General features: G+C 37.3%; 1 protein-coding gene across 2 annotated transcripts; it reads left to right on the top strand.

Annotated features, from left to right (window-relative positions):
* The first annotated feature begins 12881 nt into the window (after nt 1-12881).
* Nucleotides 12882-21040, top strand: LOC126607359 (histone-lysine N-methyltransferase ASHR3). 2 transcript variants are annotated; one of them, XM_050274912.1, is made up of 11 exons: nt 12882-13455; nt 14334-14477; nt 15134-15298; nt 16248-16274; nt 16988-17102; nt 17334-17424; nt 17952-18045; nt 18194-18272; nt 18751-18922; nt 19569-19649; nt 20667-21040. In XM_050274912.1, the coding sequence occupies exons 1-11, from the start codon at nt 13108-13110 to the stop codon at nt 20821-20823; spliced, it is 1473 nt and encodes a 490-aa protein (XP_050130869.1). In that variant the 5' UTR covers nt 12882-13107; the 3' UTR covers nt 20824-21040. The 2 variants fall into 2 exon arrangements, with proteins under 2 accessions (XP_050130869.1, XP_050130870.1); XM_050274913.1 differs by lacking the exon at nt 16248-16274.
* Nucleotides 21041-22337: the final 1297 nt, after the last annotated feature.

Here is a 22337-nt window from a genome sequence, read left to right on the forward strand (position 1 = left end):
CACAAAACGGATGTCAAATATGAAATCGAAGCTTCAAAATTAGCCTAAGATGGTCATGTGGGGTCTCGGCCCACGCGCGACCATAGTTCGTCGGAAAATTTCACTATTTCTAAAAATTCTCAAATTTCATAGAAATGAAGATCTCAAAGAGAGGAACAACTTTCATACCTGCCACAAGGTCCAAAAGTGGGCGGAAGATGGTCAATTTTCCCACAAAGACGGCAGGTGCTTAAAGCTTCCCAACATCGATTTGTCGTCTACGGTGGTCCAACGGCGTTGGGATTTTCTCTTGGGATGATGAGTTACAAAGCCCAAATGGTGGCATCAGCCATCACTTTGCCAATTCTCTAAAAATTTGAAAAGAGTGGCCGGAGCACTATTGATTTTCATCGACTTTCATGGCCTCAAACCGCCACATTCCATGGTTAATCAAGGTGGTTCTTGGGTAAGTTTTGTAGAGGGAAATGAGGGCTTCAAGATGGTGGTGGTGGCATCGAAAAACTCCATCGGAGTTGGTCGAAATCGGCATTGGAAAATGGGAGCTCGCTGGGGTATGGGTCGACGGGAAGGAGAAGTTGGGACTCTCCCTCTTCTTGATTGGCTCCTTCTATTTTTCCACTTTTCTGATTGGTCCTCAAAAGAAATAATATGATTGGTCAGCCTTCCCACAAGGTGGGAGTTTAATTTAATTTAAAACTAAACTTTGAATAACCAATTTCAAACGTTTGTAACTACACCGTTATAATCCAAACTCACAAACGGCTTTCGCCTATGCGTTCATACCAACAAGTTCTACGAGGATACACTAAAGAATAAGTCATACGTTCCTCTAGACGATGGTCAACAGAAGTCAAAGTCCTTGCCTCTAGAGCATTTTCGTAAATTCACACTTTTAAAATTAATAAAAATGTAAAATTAGGGACGGGTTGTCACAGTTAGTGGCACTTTTCCACAACATAATAGTACTCATGTTGTATGACATTCACCGAAGATCGCTCTCAGTTGGACTATCATTTATCTTGAATAAACACATGTCCAAATACTTTTGCAAAAGGTTTCAAAGAATTCAAAAATATAAGTTGATGAGTAAGACATCTAAAGTATTAACCTCCTTAGATTTGATCCAAGGAAAATAACACTTTAGAAGAGTTTCCTTGAAAGATATCAAGGAAAGTAGCATCAAATACCCATATATAGGATATATACTTCTAAGACAATATGATTGTCAATTAGAAGATCATCCAAAATTTTCATGACTCCATAGGATGTAGTTGGAAAGAAAGACAAATCTTAATCGTGTTAAGATTTGGGGTTGTGTGCTAATAAGCAATATTTGTTTGAGAACAATCTTGTGGGATATCCTTCAATTAACTTTTGGATATCACTTCTATAAACCAACTAACAAATGTTATTTGTTGGGTAGTTCATTGTAATCCTACAATAGGATTTGCCTATGATAGATCAAATGAACCAGAGATAGAACTCAAAGAATGGGTTCTATGAGAGACAAGATGACAATCAACAAATATAACAACCTAGTTCCTACACCACTAGCTTCAAGGTAGTCAAGAAGGATCTATAAACCGTCTTAATACTGCTTGACCCGAAATAGTGAAACCTTCATAGCTAATTGGTAGCTTAGGGTGACTACAATCAACGAGATTGGTTGACTTGGAAGAAACCATCTTTGACCTAGTCTTGGTTTCTACTAATTCAAAGATTGCTAGCTACACCTAAACGGTGATTCAATGTTTGGACATAATATGGGTTTCCGAAACCATTATCAAGATAGTCTTCATAATATATGTCTAAGACTAGGAATCACAAGAAGTGCAAGTTCTAGAGATCCATCCATCATGAATCTTAGCAAGCTAGTGGGAGCTATAAGCGTCTTATGAGAGAAAGATCCAATCGTTTGATTTCTCATAAAGATGTAAATGAATCTTTTGTTTACTAGGTTTACAAAAGATTAGTAGGAGTTAATCATATTCCTAAATTTGAAAATATATATGATATATTAATTTTGGAAGTGAAAGGAATTCTTCATCGTTAAAGTTATGACTTTAAACATTTTATAACGATAGAATGTATATGGGAGACATAGTCTATATACATAGGATGGAAATCTATAATGATAGATTTCAAGTTATAATTAGATTATCTCAATCTTTATTGATAGACAATAGATGTAGGAAGTTTCTCGAATGATAAACTTCAAATGAAAGGACAATTCCAGTCTGACTGGGAGTTGCTTTTCTAAAAGGGAATATACCCTTTTGACTCCCAAAGAAGCATAAAGTGTAAATAGAATCCTTTATGCATACGCAGAAAGGTGTTTTACATATTTGATATTGTATGAAAAACATTGATATGAGTTGTGCCAAGATCAGTACAAGACGATATCAGTGCAAGCCCATGATCAGAACCATGACAATTGTCAAGTGAGTCCTTAAGTATTTAAGAAATACTAAAGGATAGATTCCTCAATAATGAGGAAGAATTAGAGTAACGCAATGGAAGCTTAAATGTATTACATTATGAATCTAATTCCATCATTGGATATCTTTTCATTATGAATGAAGAGATAATTGGATATCTCTTTATTATGATTAAAGAGATATTTGGGTGGAAACGTTATAAGTAATGACTTTAGTGTGTTCCATCGTGCATGAAAAATATATCGCCATATAGTAGCTTACAACAATGTTGTTTGGATGGGAAAGTTCATTTATGAACTCTCCATTCAGTTCCAACCATAAAGTGTCTTTAGTGTACCCACACTACGACGCTAATGGGGCAATAGCTCAAGCCAGGGAATCAAGGTCTCATCAAGATCCAAACTCAAATGAGAGATTGAACCACATGATTAAGAATCATGTATAATGGTGACGTCGGATAACATATAGATATCCATTGTCTAGGCCTACTACTCAGCCATTTTTTAAATGAATTCAGAAGAGGTATCATCACTGATGACCAAGCTGATTGGCTCTAGTGCAAGTGGGAGATTATTGGAAATGTGCCCTAAAGCCAATCATATGATGATACTTTACGGACATTTCACATGTTAAACTAATCTAGTTTAATATAAAGGGCAAAGATTATTGTTTAAAGCCGTCTCATATAAATGTTATATGCTTCAACGATAAGTCTAAGGAATATGTAATTTGGAGAACGTGATCTAAAGAAGTTAGATTCATGAGACCATTCTCTTTCGTATACATATCCTAAACGTTCTTGATCATAGGATTGCCAATTGGGCATTGACAATTCATTAAGATCAGTATGTGCTATGTCTTGTCTTAGAGAAAGTGACTGGTCTTGAGTCGTTGGTGTGACTGACACCAAGACAAGCATGTAGGTGCTCAATAGAGAATGAGTCCATTGAACGCAATCAACAAGGACTTCTTATACTCATGTCACATGAGAACTCATGGTTGTGATAATGCAAAGTGGTCATTTGACGTAAGGGCATCATAGTTGTCTTGTGGTTAGGTCCTTGATCTATGACTATGTCAAAGTCACTCTGTCAAAGGGTGTCCACGGCATAGTTGGGTTTAAGCCACTTAGCCATGGAGGCAAGTGAATGCACAACAAATGATCTCTAACCTTCAAACCGTTTAAGGGAGAATACTCTATGATATGATTAAGAATCTTTGGCAAGAGTATGAATGCGATTTAGTATTGTATTAGAGAAAGACCGTAATGCATTGTACTCCTAAACTAAATAGGTTCTCCACCTTTTCTAATTAGCTTGGGTAACCATGATATACTGCTAGGTGTCACTCATGGTTTGTGGAAGCCCTAAAGATGTATAATCACTAAAGGGAGAATTGAAAGTATGTTTCAATTCACAATCGATTTGAAGAGTTCTAATCACCCACTGCCTTCCTAAAATGAAGCTAATGGATTGTACACCGAGTAAGGTAGTGATTGAAGAAACAACGGAGATGAGTAAGGATAATTAAATGGTTTAATTATTTATGGCTAGGATTATTTAATATGTTAATTAATCAAATGAATGAGTTCGTTATAGACCTCGGGTTAGTTTTGGGCCGTAAGGCCCAATGAGATTTGAATGTCAAGCCTGTTGAACAAAAAAAAATAATAAAAAAAATTAAAGAGAAGTTTGCAAACAAACAAACTTCTCAAAAGACAAAGGAAAGGTAGCATGTTTCAGACTTGGAAAACCGAAGTCGACAAAGACGGGAGCAAAAATAATAATAAATATATATAAAGAAAAACACATATATCTCCCTACAAAAGAGGAAGAAACGTGGAGCAAAAAACTCCTCATTTTCTGCAAAACGTGGGAAGGTTGCAGTCATGGAAGATTGCTGCATAGATAGTGGGAGAAGTTAAGGGAAAGTGGAGGCCTCTACTCCCCCACGTAAAAACTCCAGAGCCTTCCAACCATGCCTATAAATAAATACTAGTTGCAATACAAGAGGGGGGAACAGAAAAAGAAGAAGAGAGACTCTACAGAAATTGAGAGACGACGGTGAAGAACGGACGACAAAGAAGAACAACGCAAGAAAGTAAGGGGAAAAGTACACAATAGCAGAAAACAAAAAAACCAAAAAAGGAGGAAGGTGTACACACGGCAAAGAACATCAAAGTGTGCACATAACAAGAACATTAAAATACCCAAAGGTATCAATCTTCATCTTTAATTTGTTCTTGGTTTTGTGTATTGGGTGCAGCTTTTTGCAGGATGAATGAAAAAGGAACTCGGCTTTTCTTCTTTCACCAAAGCCAGAAAGATGGATGGGCAAATTTCCCCATGGCAGCCAAAAGATAAGAGAAGAACATAATTTCTTCTCCTTCCCCCTCAATCTTGCCGACAACAGGTAAAGCAATCCACTCCTTTTAATAGGGGCGTTGCTTGGAAAAAAAACCCAGTCATCACCCTCATTTCAAGTTCCCCGTGACACCTTCTCTCTCTCTCGGCCGAGCAGTGCCGAGTCGCTGACTACCAGTTTATTCTTCTCCGGCGGTTCCGAAAGTCGTAGGCCTTTGGAGATCTGCAACTAAAAAAAAAGAAACAATTGCTTGGGTGCCCAAAGAGGTTTCAAAACCGGTTCTTTTGTTGTCAACCCAGCGCGCCCAATGATGGTTCTGAGGCTCGCCAACAGTGCGAAGATGGACACACTAGCAGCGGCCATGCCGTGATCTCTACCCAGCAAGTTCATCCACACCAAGAAGAAAAAAAGGAGCAGTTTGTGCCGCTACAGTTAGTCCCATGAATTTCTTCGGGGTGGTTTAAACCACCCCGTGAAGTTCCAATCAAACCTGAAAGCTCCATAAGAGTCCCGACGCCACATTCTGTCTTCTCAAAGTTGAAGATGTCGAACACGGCAGCAACAAGCACAAACACGGAAAAGCAATAAGAAGCATGGACTAGTGGTGATGAAATCAGCCGAAGTCTTCCTACGTTAAAATAGGTGCCAGAACGACGCCAACTTCAAGCACCAACGGGAATAAAGATTGCTCTCAGGTCACTAACGGAGGAAAGAACACAAAGGGCTGCTCAAGCATCTAGAAGTTTTACAAAGGAAAAGATGGTTTGCAAAGGAAAAGTGAGTAAAGATTGACAAATGCTGTAAGACAAAAGGGAAAAGAAAGAGAACGTATTGTTCAAGAGTTCCACCAAAGTCTTTTCAGCTAAGAATTCGAAAGAGAATGAAAAATGGAGATTGTAAAGTCTGCAAAAAGAAAGCTACGGCATGGGATAAAAAAAAGGAAGTTGTCTTCAAAGTTGCTGGGAAATTTGACACAAACACAAAGAAAAGATGAGATGGAAATGGATTGATAGAAGCTCCAAGTCAAAAGTAAAGGAAATAAGTAAGTTTTCATCAAGAAAAATTTTATGCAGCACTTGAGGCAACGATACTATAGCACTTTGAAGTGCCGGCTTCGCATCTTTAATAGTTCTTCTTTCTTATTCCACCTACTTCTACCTCTTAGAGAGAGAGATGTATAGCAGCAAAACCCAAGCAGCCCAAGTCATTTAAGAGCTCTGCTTTTGAAAAATCGAAGAAGTCTTCTGCTTGAGAAATGTGAAGAAAAAAGCAAGATGGGCAACTGCTTTTATTCCAATTTCAAGTATGTTTCTCTGCACAAGGAAGGAAAAGTATATACAATGAGTTTAAAAACTCTAAAGGAAGAAAAGTGTTCCAGATACCTTTATAAAGCTAAGTATGACTTGGTCTTGTTTCCTGATACCACGTGAAGTCCTGCTTGGACCTAGAAATCCAAGTCTACAAAGAAAAAAAAAATGGAAGGCTTGCACCTCATGTGGAGAAGAATAGAGGTTGTTGAAATTGGAAATCCTATTGGAACTTGAAGCCTTAAAATCGCATAAAAAATAAGAGAAAACAAGCCTGCTGTCAGATTAAAAGAAAAACTTGGGTCTTGGGCAAATAGGTTCAAAATCCCATGACAAATGGGTTTGAAGATTCAAAAAGAAATTATAAAAAAAGGGGGAAGCTACTTCTTAAAGAATTCCATCAAAAGCCTTTTTGTGCTAAGACTTTGACGCCATGTGATATCCCATCTGGACTTGGAAAAATCAAAGTGTACAAGAAAAAAAATAAGAAGCTTGCTACATACAATTCCCTCAAATTAAAATGGGAAGGCTATCCATGAACCCAGAAAGAAAAAAAGAGTAGCTCTTCCATATTACTCATATGGGTTTTATGAATATGGCATCCATTAAAGTTTAATTTATTCAAGAAGTCTGAGATGCACGGCACCGAGACAAAGTCAAATACCAAAGTAATAGTGGGTTCATCACAAAATATTCCCATTAAGTTTACAAGATACAAATGGCACGAAGACCATATCAAGTATCAAAAGGCACGAAGCCGCAACAAATCTCGATGGCACGAAGTCGTATCAAGTATCAAAAGGGCACGAAGCCGTAACAAGACTTAAATGGCACAAAGCCACATTTTTGCTCCTCGCCCGCATGAGCTAAAACTGCACAAGGCATTAAATGCTCCAACGGCTTAAAGTCCTCGCCTGCATGAGCTAAAACTGCACAAGGCATCAGTTGCTCCTCGCCCGCATGAGCTGAAATTGCACAAGGTATCAATCGCTCCAATGGCTCAAAGTCCTCACCTGCATGAGCTAAAACTGCACAAGGCATCAGTTGCTCCTTGCCTGTACGAGCTGAAACTGCACAAGGCATCAAACCTCAACAAAACATACAAGAAACTACGAGTGACTTGATCCCTCAACGAGGGTACGTAGGCAATCTAGGATTCTACCTAGATGTAGTCACAAAATCAAATAAACACCCAAATCCTCAAGTTATGATTTATTCATATTAGAATCAAAGGGTGTTCCTTTCGTAAAAGAAATGTTGTAATTAATAGACGCGTAGCCTAGAATGGGTCGAACTCGAATTAATAAAACCCTCCTCAAAAGAATGAACGAGGGTGAAATTGTGTCAAGTGAATTATTTGTTTACATATTGTGTACAATTTTTGCTCAACAAAGCCCATTAACTCAAGTTGTATGACAACTTGAAAACACAAAGGACCTCAAAGCCCAATAAACCCATCAAGGCCGGCCATAGGGTGAAGGGTAGGCAAACTTGTGTTAATTGCAAGTTTGCCACTTCATTGTGAGGTGGTATAAAGGCAACTTTATAGCCATTTCATCCTAAGGGGTTTTTTAAGGAAGATAAGAGAACACAAAGCTCTCTCTTCTCTAATGAAGGTAGGCCACCCTAGAGGAACATAGCTAGCAATCTTTCTTCATCTAGGTCACTCATTCTCTTCCTCAATGCTTTCCTTGGTGTGGAGACTTAGAGATTCCGTATTTTGGGAACTTAGAGACTCCATTCCTTCATCCATCCAAGAAGTCATAGAGCCAAGAAGCAAAGTTCCTCCATCCATATCCATGGAATCAAGGAGCAAGGAGACTACGGAAAGAAGGCCCTCACATGGGTGAATATCCTTTGCTAAGCAAAGAGGTGCTTCAAAGGTATAAAAGTTTCTCAACTCTTTTCTTTAAGATTTGAGTTGAGTCTTGGTTCACCCCAATTACTAGGCCTTGAATTTCATGTGTAAAGTTTTATTTTTTGAGTGCATACAAGCATGATTATGCTTTTTAATTGTTAATTGCATGCATAGATGTTGCTCAAATGAACTAGTTTTCACAAATATTTCCTTCAAGCCCCTTATTGAAGACTATAGGCTATAATGTCCTTTATATAGTCCAAGGTTGAAGCTAAAATATAAACCCTAGACCTCTCTCTTTCTCTCTATGTAGCTGACCTCACTATAGTTAGTAGTCTTTATGCCTTTTAATTTTAAGTTGTTCAACCATTTAAGTTGTTCAGCTTGATGGATCAATGTCTTTTGGGCTACGAAGCCTGAAACTAACTTAAGGTTCAATTCAAACTTATTCGTTTGATTAATTAACTTTTTAATTAATCCTAGCCATAAACAATTAAACCATATAATTGAGTTACTCATATCCACTGTATTTCTCAATCTCTACCTTACTCCATGTATGATCCATTAGGTTTTATCTTGCAAGACGGTGAGCAATTAGAACTCTTAGTAATTGATTGTGAATCGAAACCATCTTCTAATTTTCCTTTTAATGAAGATTAGTGATTGCAGATCCTCAAAACTTTCACAAGCCATCATTGACACCTAACAGTGTCATAGCTATAAAAGCTAACCAGAAGAAACGGAGAACCTATTTAGTTGGAATTACAATGCAATACGATCTTTCTCTAAAGCAATACTCTTGATCGATTGTTTGGTTGACAGTATATATACTTCTCTTATCTATATGATTCTCGTGAATGTAATTTGGGATGTTACTTCCTAAATCATATTTGTGTGCTCTGGATAAATACTCTTGCCTTGAAAGTTAGAGATCCTTTGTTGTACACTCACATACCTTTGTGGACGAGTCAATGATCCTAACAATACTAGGAATATGCCTTAGGTGGAGTGGGGTCTTATTGCATTGTCAAATGATCAAAGTGTTGGGTTGTGCCTAAGTGTGGTGGGTGACGTAAAGCATAAATAACCATATTAACATGCATGGTTAGCGGAACATTGGATTTTGTTTAATCATATTAAATTAATCCATACTCATATACAAAGACGCATCCACAAAATAAATGTGGTGTCTTTGGTCAAAAGATTACTTTATATTAGCCCAAACTATCGGGTTCTCATATGACATGAATATGAAACCTTTTATTTGATTGTATTCAGTGAACTCATTCTCTGTTGAGCACCTACATACTTTTCTTGGTGATTTCATTCACTAACTCAAGATAAACACTTTTAAAGAGGGAAGACATAATATGTATTGATATTATCGGCTTAATTTTTGAAATGCCCCCGAAACTCAACAACTCTGGACTTATCGTGCTGCACAGGCTCATTAGTGATGCCACCATCATCCTATTCAGGATAGTGGGCGATGTTTGTCGACTTCACTGAGATTGATCATTCTTGTTCCGTAAGATACGGAAACCTGATCCAGTATGGAATCAGCCTAAGATGATGAAATATCTACTCCTAGATATCCTCTGAGATTCTCCCAGTTTATACGGATTCTATATCTTACAAGGTCTCTCTGTTGACTAGTATAAATACACTTTTTTAGGGTTCGTCTCTGGTAACACAATTATCGCATACTATTCTCTTACCAGCTAATTGAGTCCCACAAACTGCTTACTAACTTGACCATCGAAGAACCTTTGGCCAACAATCTACTAGTGCCAAGGTTTTCTTATGATTTTTTATTATTTTACATGTAGTCAAACTTGTGTATCTCCTCTTCACACGGTGGTTGGCGAATTTGGTTCAAACAATTGGTGATTTCATTAAGAGTGAACTCATATTCCCCCAATCAAGTCACTCTATCACAATCATGTATGCCGAAGAAAGCTCAGTTAACACCAACGTTAACAGCTTAAAGAAAAACAATCCATTTTTGATGCCTCTGTTACCCCAAGCATGAGCAGCCTGACGCCAAACGCCTTAGCCGTCCTAGGGAACAACGATGCTCCCGCTGCTTGAACAACCTCTACCATGGATCATATATATGAGACCTTACAAAAGATTAACGCCTCTGTTGACGAGTTGTAGAAGACTTATATGGCTTCTCGAGCGAAAAACCATGCAAACTTTATGGGCATCAATAGATGGATGAAAGCCTTGAAGAAATCAGTGGGACAACACCAAAAACCCAGGTTTCCGTCTTCAGCTATAAGAATTTAAGCACCATAACTCTATAAGAACAGCCAATTGCATTGACATCCGTTCTGAGTCTAGTAGAAATTGATGATCTGAACACGAGTGTGGAACAATGTAACCGCCAAATCGTCAATCGTGCTTCTGTAGGCAGGGTTCGAGTGTGATGCGACTTCGGTCTTTTGGACATTGTGTGAGCACTCTGCATGAAACCTCGACATTTGAACTTTGACAATCCATAGTCATTAAGATAACAAGAGTGACACCAACCGTTAAATTGTGACGACCTTAGAGATGCACTGAGAGACATTCAGAATCGCCACCCAAGCAAGGTTGCTAAAATCAAAAGCCTTTTTTTTTTTCAATAATTGAATTGGCACCTCCTTCAGAGAAGTTCTCTCAACCAAAGTTCAAATACTTATGCAGAGACTCCTACCCACATCATGCACTATAAGAGTGATATGGTTCTGTATGGCCACAACGATGCATCAATGTGCAAGATGTTCCTATCCACCTTGGAGGGACCTGTCATGAAATGGTTCTTGGAATTACCGACTTGCTCCATCGATTGCTTCAAAAGCCTAGCTAACATCTTCATGAATACCTACTTGGTCTATTGTGATGTTCGCAAGCGCCACGATGCCATTTTCAGCATTATCGTTAAACCTAAGAATGAGAGCCTTAAAGCATACTTAAAGCGATTCCGTGTGAAATTAGCTAAGGTCAAAAAGCAGGATAACATGCTCGCTACAATAGGCTTTAAGCAGGGACTCTATGGCCACTCGCATCTCTCCTAAAATCTGAACAAAAGGAAATATGACTACACCACCCTGGCGGAGTTCTTTGATCACACTGCTAACTTCACCGATTGGGTATAAAACCCGAAAGAAGAGCTCTAATTTGGATCACAACAAGAGATCTGACCGAAGATGAGATGTCTAAGACACCCTGCTTTCATCTCCTTGTTGGAATGACATGACTCAAGGATAGGCAAGCTCCACCCAAGCCAAATCAATACACAGCCCTGAACACTACTATCAACATTGTCCTTCATAGCATCAAACACAAACCTTTCCTCAAAATGCCTAAACCTCTTCCTGACCATTTGGCCAAGAAAAAGCCAAATGAGTATTGTTCCTTCCACCAATGCACTGGTCACTCTACAGGGAACTATTGCACATTCATGGACCATTATTGAGGAGTTACTCAATCAGGGGCATTGCTAGGAGTTCTTCAAAAGCAAAGCTAGGAAAGAGGATCTTGCTTAAAAAAAAAAAGAATCAAGGTAAGTTCGACCGACATGAGCTCACAATGAAGAGGAATATTGGTGCCTGGCAAAGATGCATACCCTCATCATTAATTGCATCTGTAGAGGACATGAGACACATGAAGACAAAAGAGCTTGAAGCCAACACATAGGAGGGGAACTCAGTCACCCTAAGGTGTAACATCCTCAAACATCACCGATATCACTAAATATCCCCTAACGACTACACGTGGTTTGATTCTTTGATGACATGAGAATATATGTAAGCCATCCATTGAGGATTCAACCACAATTAATTTCAACGTCTCCCGTCTACGCGTACGTTGGGAGAAACATCTCTAGAGTCTGCCTAAGTCAAGGCACCTTTTTGTCAAATATGACCCCCGATGTAAAACATACATTGTATCATCTTTTATTAGAACACACCAATGGTTTGATTCTCTTTCCCAATATATGTAGGCAATCAAATTCAGATTCAATCACAACCCTTATCATACCTGTTGGAAATGTGCCATAAAGCTAATCATAAGATGATATTTTATGAACGTTTCATATATTAAACTAATCTAGTTTAATGTAAGGCCAAATATTATTATTTAAGTCATCTCATTAAATGTTATACGATTAAACGATAAGTCCAAGAAATATATAATTAGGAGAATATGGTCTAAATAAGTTATATTCAGGAGACCTTTCTCTTTCATACACATATCCTAAACATTCCTAATCATAAGGCTTCCAATTAGGCATTAACGATCTGGATGGATCAATACATGCTATGTCTTCTCTCCCAAGAGAGTGATTGGTCTTGAGTCATTATCATTTGTGCCCTATGAACACCACGTCAGCAAATTTGACCAAATAGACATAATCTAGATAAAATGAAATGAAAATCGAGTTACATGGGTTATTGCAAAGATAAGCTTTTAACTAACGTTAACCAACTTATACTAACTAGATAAATTATAACTTGTATGACAAAGTATATCGTTATCGTGTTGCTTCGTGACAATTATGTAAATGCCATACAATGAGAAAGTTACACTTATCATGTTGTGTTATTGGGACATGGATCATCTTTGGATTTAGTTGTCCTAATCCACCTAGTCAAATCATCCGGGTTAATGAAATTTGATCTAAAGGCTAAAATTATTATAAATTTTATAATAAGTCCTTGTTTATAGCCGTTAGATCAAATTTCAATAACCTGTATGATTTGACTAGATGAATTAGGACAACTGGATCCGGAGAGGATCCATGTCCGTGTTATTGATGCAAACACCACAATAATAATTCATTTGTATAATTGGAACGAGCACTACAATTATGATGTACGAGTACGGTGAAAGTTTGTGTTAGTAGTGTAGTGGCCACTGCAACACCCGACACAAGAGTACTTCAACGAAAGCGCGAACTATTTTCCCAAATTTCAGCTTTTCCCGCCTAAATCCCCGCTCTCTTTCCCTCTCTAACTTTTGTTTTTCCCTCATTTTTCTGTCTACAACAACAACAAGCACTTCCCTCTCTTTTTCTCTCTCTTTCTCGTCAAATCTCAATGCATACAATTCTTCTTCCTTTGTTAAAAGATTCTTCTTTTCTCTAGAAACAATGCCGGACCTCGGAATCGTTTCTCTCTCAGCTTCTCTAACCCTCACTACCTGCCCTAACTTCAAATCGCTCACTGACCCACCGGATCAGGGCTCGGTCAAAACCCTAGGCGTTGACTGCGATTGGGACCGGGGGCTCAGGCTCCCGACTTTGCACAATGGCGAGGTCAGCAATGGTCCTGCAATCAGGGTTTTCCGGCGGAGCCGCCCCTTGGCGGGCCCGTCCAAGAAGGCCTCCAACGGCAAGAGTTTAGAGGATCATGTAAGGGACTGGGTTAGCACAAGAGTGGAATTGGGCATTCCTGAATCCCGGTGCTCGTTGCCGTTTCTTTACGGCGCAAAGAAATTGGTACGTTTTTCTTGTGCTTTTGCGTTTCCGTTTTGTTGCTGAGAAAATGGGGGAAGACAAGTAATAAAATCATGATTTCCAATCTTTTTGCTTTCTGAGAAATTCTGATCTTTTGGATCAGTTAGGTTGATAAGGGATTACTTTGCATAGTGAATCTTTTTTTTCTGATCAAGATTGTTTGCTGCAATTAATTTCAATTTGTGCGGCAGTTAAAAAGATTGATAGTTGAGTATGACATTTTGAATTCTAAAATTGAATATCCTTTTCTCTTTAAATGTCATTCGGAAATTTTGGATTTCGATTTTTGGCTTATTGGCTCAAGAACAATTGTTGATTCATAGGACAGAAAGATGGCGGTGATGGTCTTCCAAAGCTGTTTTAAGTGAGAGATGCTAATTTTATAAAAGGAGTCAGGATTTTTGGTCAGTTGAAGAGTTGGAACATAAGGAAACTCTTTAGTTAAATTATGCCTCTTTCCGTATGTTTAAGTCTGCTTTCATTTGCTTTAGGTGGGTGCGGTTGGAGTGGATATCTAAGTTGAGTATAGTGGTTTACAAAATGTTGAGTTTCTTTATACAATGTTAGTTAGTGAACAAGTTTTCCTTTAATAGATGTATGGAAAGCCTTAATAACTGAAAGTATTGATTGCTCGTTGACTTATTCTTTCAAGGCGGAAGCTTATGTGTTTGTAACATGAAAGAAAAATAAATTTGTTTCAAGAGATATTTGCTCCAACAGTGTCGTCTAGATGATTTTCATAGACTTCTAAGTAGAGATTCTGATATGTTGCGTTTCTTGTATTTTTGCTTCTTTATGTTTCACTCACAAAGTGTACTTAGTTTTTTTTTCTTGCGCTCTTGCTTTTGGATTTATTCCAGGTTGAATGTCTTGTTTGCCATAAATTTGCCTACCCCGGGGAAGTGGTCTCATGCTCTGTTCGTGGTTGTCAAGGAGTCTATCACAGGAAATGTGTGAAGGATAGGTTTGGGATCTCTTTGAAAAAATTCAAGTGTCAGCAACATGTAAGATCTTTATAAGAACAATCATAATATCGTTTTTTCCGTGCCATGCTATTTTAATTTCAAAATGTTGAAAATGGAAAAGGAAATTCTACAATAAACCATATTATGTCAACAATTGGCAAAACAGCTTCTTATTTTATTCCGAGAGAGAACTGTGGACATCCTGTGCTTCATTGATTATGATGCAATCATTACAATGGCTATACTGATTACTAGGGTGCTGGCCTAGGCTATTGACTTGTAGAGTCTATCCATCTTGTACTAGTAACTGGGACTGAGAGATCATTATATTAGTCCTCCAGTCAGTGGAAATCATCTTTCTCTTTGTTGGTTGGATCAGCGCAAGTTACATTCATATGTAAATGTTAATATTAGTAGTGATCGCATTAAAATTTAAATTTGCTGTAGGTTACGCTGGAATTTAGTAGTGATCGCATAAAAACATTTTAGGAATTATGCTTATAATGGATTAACTTTTGCACTATTCAAGCAGAATTTAAGGAGTTGTAATAAATTCTGATTGTGTCTATTTCTTATATCCTTCTTCATAACTTTCTAAATCCTGTTGGACTTTTATAAAACAAAAATGTCATAATATGCTCTATATCTTTTGAATTGAACTTGCACAATCTCTTACATGAGTTGCAAAGGAGCAGGCATGCTTCATTTGCAAACAGAGGGTAGATTGGAGGTGTGTGCGATGCAGTATTGCCTCACATGATAAATGTGCAGCATGGCCAGATGAAGTGATTTACTTGAAAGACCGGCCAGGGAAAGCTGTTTGTTGGAGGCATCCTACAGATTGGCGGGAGGATAGGAAGGTCAATTTCTTCTTTCCTTCATCAGTAATTTCTATTCTTGTTTACCCTTGGATAAGTAGATGGGTTCTTCACCATACCTGACATACAGTTTATCTTTTGATTCTTATGTCTTGCAAAATCTATGGGGTCCACATGAGGATTTTATTCATGACTTGTATCATAATGCAACTCAGTCAGAGGTTCAGAGGTCATGCTTCATGTTTGCTTGTTTGTTTAAAATGAGTTGTCACTTTCATATTAAGAGTTGCCAGTGAAGTATATTTGAAGAAAAACTGGACCTGAAATAGCGATAATTGTGATGGACACTGGTGTTTCCCATGAAATGCAGATATTGTGTGATTAAAGTAAGCAATTACGGGAAGATTTTAACGTATGCTGGTGACTTGATCTTTCTTTAAAGTATTCGCTAAACTTTGTGCCCGTACACAGGAAATTACAGTAATGGAAGGCACTAAGGCTACATCAATTGTAGCCATCCAGTATAAAAAGGAAAATAATGAAAAAGAAAGAATTATGTTTCCGTTGTACTTAAGGTGTCGCTGAAGTTCCTTAAGTTTTCAATTTAACATCTAAAACTCTTCCTCCCCCTCTAGGAACAGTACAAGTCAGCTATGTCAGTTGCACATGGTATACCCTCTAAGTTTGCAGTTGTACGTAAGCCTTATTCTTGTGAAGTTGGCTGTTGTACCACGTCCTTATTTTGGTGTATGAACTTCTTGTCTTAATTGATTCCTTGAATTTGAACATGCGGCCCGATTTTGTTCTTATTTAGTATGTGATTGTGCAGTTTTTCAGAGGGAATCAAATGTTTTTGGGGCTGGCTAATACAGTTTTGAGTTTATTAGACCAGCATAGAATATCTTATATTTTTGTTGAGGCTTTAGTTCGTCATTTGTATTTTTCATTGATTAGGCTGGTTGACAGGACTAATCTGTTTGTTGATGAGCAGCATGCGGCTTCGATAAGCAGTATAGAGGTCAGTCTTATGAAGAACTTGTTAATTTTTATTGTATATCATGTTAAGTAACATCCACATGAACAAATATGTGAAGTACTCATGTCAGTCATTACGTTGCAGCAGTTATTCTATGCAATATGTCCAGCATGGTTGGTGACAAAAAATGGTTAACATATGTTGTTGCATCAGTACAGCAGATAGAAATTGTTGGGTCACCTTGAAACAGCTTGTTTTCTTTGTTTTTTGTTTTTTGTCTGTAGAGGTTAAATCTAATACCTAGTGCCCATCAGCAACCCCATGAACCCAATTGCAACTTAATGCTTTCAGATTGTTTTGGTCCATCAACTTTTTCCCCTTCAAAGGATCTTCATTTTATTTTATTTTTGGCTTTTAAAGCTTTCAAAAGACCCTGGCCACGCCTGTGGGTAAGGGGGATTCAGCCATCTAAGTGTCATCCTTGGGGACTGAATAAGATCTTAAAAATTCAGTTCTTCAGAAAGTTCCGTAAGTGTTTCCTACTTGTACAATTTGTTTTTGTTGATTGGATTAACTGAAATTTCTGTAGTTCTAGCTTGTGTAAACCTTACTATAAAGCTCCCTTTGCAATTATATCTACATCTTAGAATAAAGTTTAAGTGAAACTCAAAAAAGGGTCTTAGCCAGTTCCACTGCTATAATTTTGATTACTAACATGATATACACCACTGATTGACTTTCTCTTGAAAATATAGGAGGTATTCTGTCGCTTGCCTCTGCCTTACACTGCTGAGGAGTTCAAGATTGACTTAGCTTGGAAAGACACAGATATTAAAATAGAGCCACCTCCATATTTGCACATCAGGCGTAGTATCCTATGTTATAAATACTCTTTGTTACATTAGTCAATTACTTGAGGTTGTTAAAGTTTCACATTTACACATATACATGCAATTTTCTAAGGAAAAATGATGAATAGTGGGTATTTGTTTCTTGATGAGAAACATCTGTTTTTATGTTTTGGCTTGTAATTTTGTTTATTTAAAACTACTTGTCAATTTATATCACAACTAGCATGACACCTCTCTTGACTGTAGTTAGATATTTACCTAGTCAAGAAAAAGCGCGATAATGTTGGTGATGATGTTGGATGCACATGCATTTCCAGCTGCTCTCAGGATTGTGTTTGCAGGTATTATGAATTGTCTTACATATTGTGACTGATGAAGTTGACTTTTGAGTTGTGACGTGGTACAACTGTTTGGTGTATGATTTGTCAACATTGTACTCTTTTTTTAAAGTATTCATCATAACCTTTGGCATATTCGAAATGGAGTACCTGATATTTCACCCATGCTGTGTTTGGATGAGGAATCTGAACTTAGGAATGCACTACAAAAATAAAAAGCGGAACATGCAAATGACTTGACGCAATACATTTGAGGGAAATATGTCATTTGAAAGTCTTATGTTTAGTGTTTTGGTAGTGCATTTTAGTACTTGATTAGTAGCTAGTGCGAGTGTAGTTCACCGCTAGTCTCTATAAGGTGCATTTTCAACAACTGAGTCCAATTAAAGTCAATGGAAGTCCCTCATCGAGTCGTACTATCGAGTATTGCACAGTTAATGTTCACTGTTCATTTGAAAATTCTATGCATTTAAACTGAGATTTTCATGGATACCTCAGCCCTATTTGTGACATTATGAATAATCTAATAGGGGTCAATGCATAAGCTGCTCAAAGGATTGCCATTGCTCAGAAAATTGTACAAACCGACCATTTCGCAAGGAGAAGAGGATTAAAATCGTCAAGGTGATAAAAGTAGTTTAAAAGAGCATGATTTCAACCCCCTATTTTCTTTAAGTAGAGTTTATTATTTATTTGTGGTTTAATCTTGTGTTTAAGCAGATTGTTTCCTTTGTAATGCTCTTTGCAAATGTAATGCTTAATTTTGTCTCAGACTGAACACTGCGGTTGGGGAGCAGAGGCAGCAGAATCTGTTAAGAAAGGGGATTTTATAATTGAGTATGTTGGGGAAGGTAGTTCTCATCTCTTTACATTATCTTAGCTTATATTGTAACAATAACTTTGAAGCCTGGATTGTGTTCATTTTCTCTTTTCTTTGATTTTCAAGTTTCCTATGCTATTTTTAGGAAATAAAAAAATATAAATGAACGAAATCAACAACGGAGTTTTCTGTAGTTTTGCAGCTACGGAATTTTCTGTTTTCCCTCATTAGGGCACTAGTCCACCAAAGAAGGAGAAATCGATGGTATCCATGTGCAGTTAAAATATCCAGTTTTGGGCCCTAGTAAAATCTAGTAAACTGTATTTTTTTAAAATATTACTGTACTCGAGCTTAATTGACTATTATATGGACATAAAAAATAATATAAAAAAAATGTGTCTCTTGATTTTGCTCTAAATTAAAATTTCAATGGCTCTAGTTGGGTAATTCAATGATGTTTTCCCCTTGTCCTACAAGCCATCAAAATAAAAAACTGTTCTCTGTTTCAGTTATTGATGATGCTTTGTGTGAAAAAAGGCTTTGGGATATGAAGTATAAAGAGGTGAACAATTTCTATATGTGTGAAATTCGAAAAGACTTCACAATTGATGCAACCTTCAAAGGAAATCCATCACGATTTTTAAACCACAGCTGTGATCCCAACTGTGTCCTTGAAAAGTGGTTAGTATGTGTTTTACATTACTAGCTCTGAAATTTGTATTGCTCTGGAGTTTTCCGACATAGTTCACTTGTGCATTCTGTTAGGATTATGGTTCAGTTTCTCTTTGAATATTCTTTTGCATGTTAAACACTCACTACGTTTCCTATATGCTTTCCTGGCTTTTGGGATACAGGGCTCTTGTTTAGCCTGGGATCTGGTGATTTTATATGGATACATCAAAAGTACTGTGTTATTAGCCAGCTCTCATGGTAATTTTACACAAATATATATATACAGGGGTCCTATAAGATTCTTGTACATGCATTGAACAAGATTTATGGACTTGAAAAAGAGCCAACGTGTTTTATGTAGCACAGTTGTTGGTAAAGAGTTGCTTTATTAGTTGATTTTGATAAGATTTTTTGTGTTCAGTTGTCAATTATAGCCTATAGGGTTCAAATTTGTGGTTCTTGATTTATGGGTGGCAGACATATTAGCTATCTGGGCACTCAAGAATTAAAAATGATCCAGTTGAGCAATTCTTTAGTTGTTAGAGCGGTCTCTATCAGTTATAGAATTTATTGGCATTACAATTGAATTCCTTGTCTTCTCATTAGGAATACCTTTCAACCGCTCCCATCAATATTTTAAGTTGTTCTTTTGCAGGCAAGTTGAGGGTGAAACGCGTGTGGGGGTGTTTGCTGCACGATCAATACAAGTTGGAGAGCCATTAACATATGATTATAGGTACCTCCTAATCTAACTTGTAGCAAGTTATAGTTTAATTAATGTTCCACATGACATAATATTTTTGTTTTCCATGTTTATTAGATTGGAAATCTCTATTCCACATGACACCTCAATATTTTATTTTTCCATGTTTATTAGATTGGAAATTTTTATGTTGGGGCTGGGTGACCTTAGAACCAGAAGTGGTAGCTCATGTCAAAATATGAAAGGGGTTGCAAATGAAAACTCTTGATCCAAAATCAGCTAGGCTAGGTTGCTGGTTTGTTTTCTATAGAAATGCTTACTTTTGCAGTAAAAGAAGTGTACGTGGAAGTCTGTTGTCTACACAGGTGTGCGTGCCAAAAATGGTCGGTTATTATATAATGATAAAAAAAAAAAAAAACTTATATGTTAGTTGTAATATTCGCTTTCACCAAATTAACTGATAAAGTGCTAAAACACCTTCGGTTGTCTTTATTTTTCAAGACAGTTTTATTTAATCTCAATTTCTTCATTATTAAGGTACGTCAAATGTTTCTTGGGTGTAATTATGTATGGGTATCTTTATAATCATCCGCATATCAACCTACTGATTGCTTAACTAAACAAAAAATCCCTCCAGGAATCCAGAAACTAGGTCACGTTTGGTAACTTCTCGTCTTGATAAGTACCCCAATATTTATTGTGTCATTGATTGGTCGTCATATATGAACTTAAAAGAATGTCTGAGCTTTTATTGGGAACCTTCTGCTGAACACTTTGCAAGGGTACAACTGTTGTAAGAGAAATTTTTATTTTCTATTGCTCCATAAAACGATAATTCTGCTACTTGTAAACTTGGTTGAGTTCCTGTTTAACTCATTTTTCAAATCACTTGACTTCTTTTTGGGTGTCTTTCCATTTGACGTTGAAGCTTTGAGTTTTTTGAAAAATGGGGGAAGGGGAAAAACTTATATATGGATGCAGATTATGATCTAACTGAGTATAACGTAGAACACTAGTTCCTCATATTTTGTATTTGAATGACTTTTGTAGATTTGTGCAATTTGGACCTGAGGTGGAGTGCCGTTGCGGTGCTCCAAATTGTCAACGCTTCCTTGGGACCAAGAGAAAGATGGGTAAGGTGGAACTTTGCTGGGGTTCAAAACGCAAGAGAACATCAACAGCCTGCATAGCTATCATTACCGGATGATTAGTATCAAACTAAGAGAAATGTGGGCTAATAGAAATGCAGAAGGCAAAAAGAAAAACAAAATAGAGAAAAAATTACAGAAAATCCTGTGCAGCAGCAGCAGCACTTTTATTTGCTGTATGATTGCATCTAATTGAATTTTGCCCTTGTTGGGATGTGTACTTTCATTTGACCACAATAAGAGAGTTGACGTGTTTGTTCCACACGCCAAACTTAATCACTGATTATGGAAATTTATTGCTTTGTATGGTATAGAAGATTAGTACTATCCAGTGTATAATACATGTCAAAAAAAGCCAAAATCTGGTTTAGGATTGCTTTTGTTAGGGCTAGGTTCGGTTCAATTACCAAACTTAAACCCTAAAATCATATATCAAATTCGATATTGGTATTGTTTTACCCAAAAAAAAAGTAAATTTTATTAAATTCTAATAAAGACGTTCGCATCTTTTAAGAATATTAAAAGGAAATTCAGGAACATAAGCATCCCATCAATACAAACCACCACACGAGATAGCATAGGAAGCCACTACATGGGCAGCGAGGTTGCCACTACACTGAACATACATAAACTTCACCATCCCTAATCTGAGACACCAAATTCTTAATATAAAAAATGAAACATTCCAAGGTTGCATCAATTGAGCATTCCCTATCTATCATGTTGATAATAGATAGAGCATCAGACTCTATCTCTACCATCTCATAATGCGTGTCCCTACACATCTCCAAAGTTGCACGAATTGCGGCCGCTTCCACCGCAGTTGCATCATTGAAAAACTCGCCTCCCACCCCACCAGCCAACTTCAAAAGAACTGCAAAATCTCTCACCACCCACCCATAGCCACCTAACATCGATATCCCCCGCCATGCCCCATCATAATTAATCTTCGAAGTCCCAAAACTAGGATGTTGCCATCGAACTTTTTGCCCAACAAAAATCGACGTTGAAGGTTTCCCGCAGCACTTTTTCGCCCTTGTCTTTTCCGGCTGGGCATCTCTAAACTCTTGAATATGGCGTCGTGATAAATCGATTGCATCCTTTGGAGTTTTATACTTACCTTCAAAAGCCAATTCATTCCAACATTTCCATATTCTCCAAAGGCCAAAAACTTCCTGTAGCAGCTCGTCTCTTACCGCTTCATCCTTAAACCGTGCTTCAATCTTCTTCCAACCTGCCAGAAAATCCACCCCGTTAACGGCATCCACATCAATCTGTAAAGGGCAGCAGTGTTGGAAATTATATATTATAGTATAAAATATTGTAATATATAATTTTAATAATTGAATGAAAAATAGTGTTAACCATATTTCTTAGAAAGGTTATGTTATTTAGGTGCATTCCCTTGTCAAATGATATATACATAAATAGATGAAAAGTTATACCTCTTTAACAAAAAGTACTTGGGTTCTATATAAACCCACAAAACCATTATCATTAAGAATAGAAAATTAGAGTTAAATTTTACTTTTGAGCAATAGGGTTTCCCCACTTTGTTTCTCAAATGATTCGT

This window comes from Malus sylvestris, chromosome 16 (genome assembly GCF_916048215.2).
Source record: "Malus sylvestris chromosome 16, drMalSylv7.2, whole genome shotgun sequence".
In the NCBI taxonomy this organism is placed as follows: Eukaryota; Viridiplantae; Streptophyta; class Magnoliopsida; order Rosales; family Rosaceae; genus Malus; species Malus sylvestris.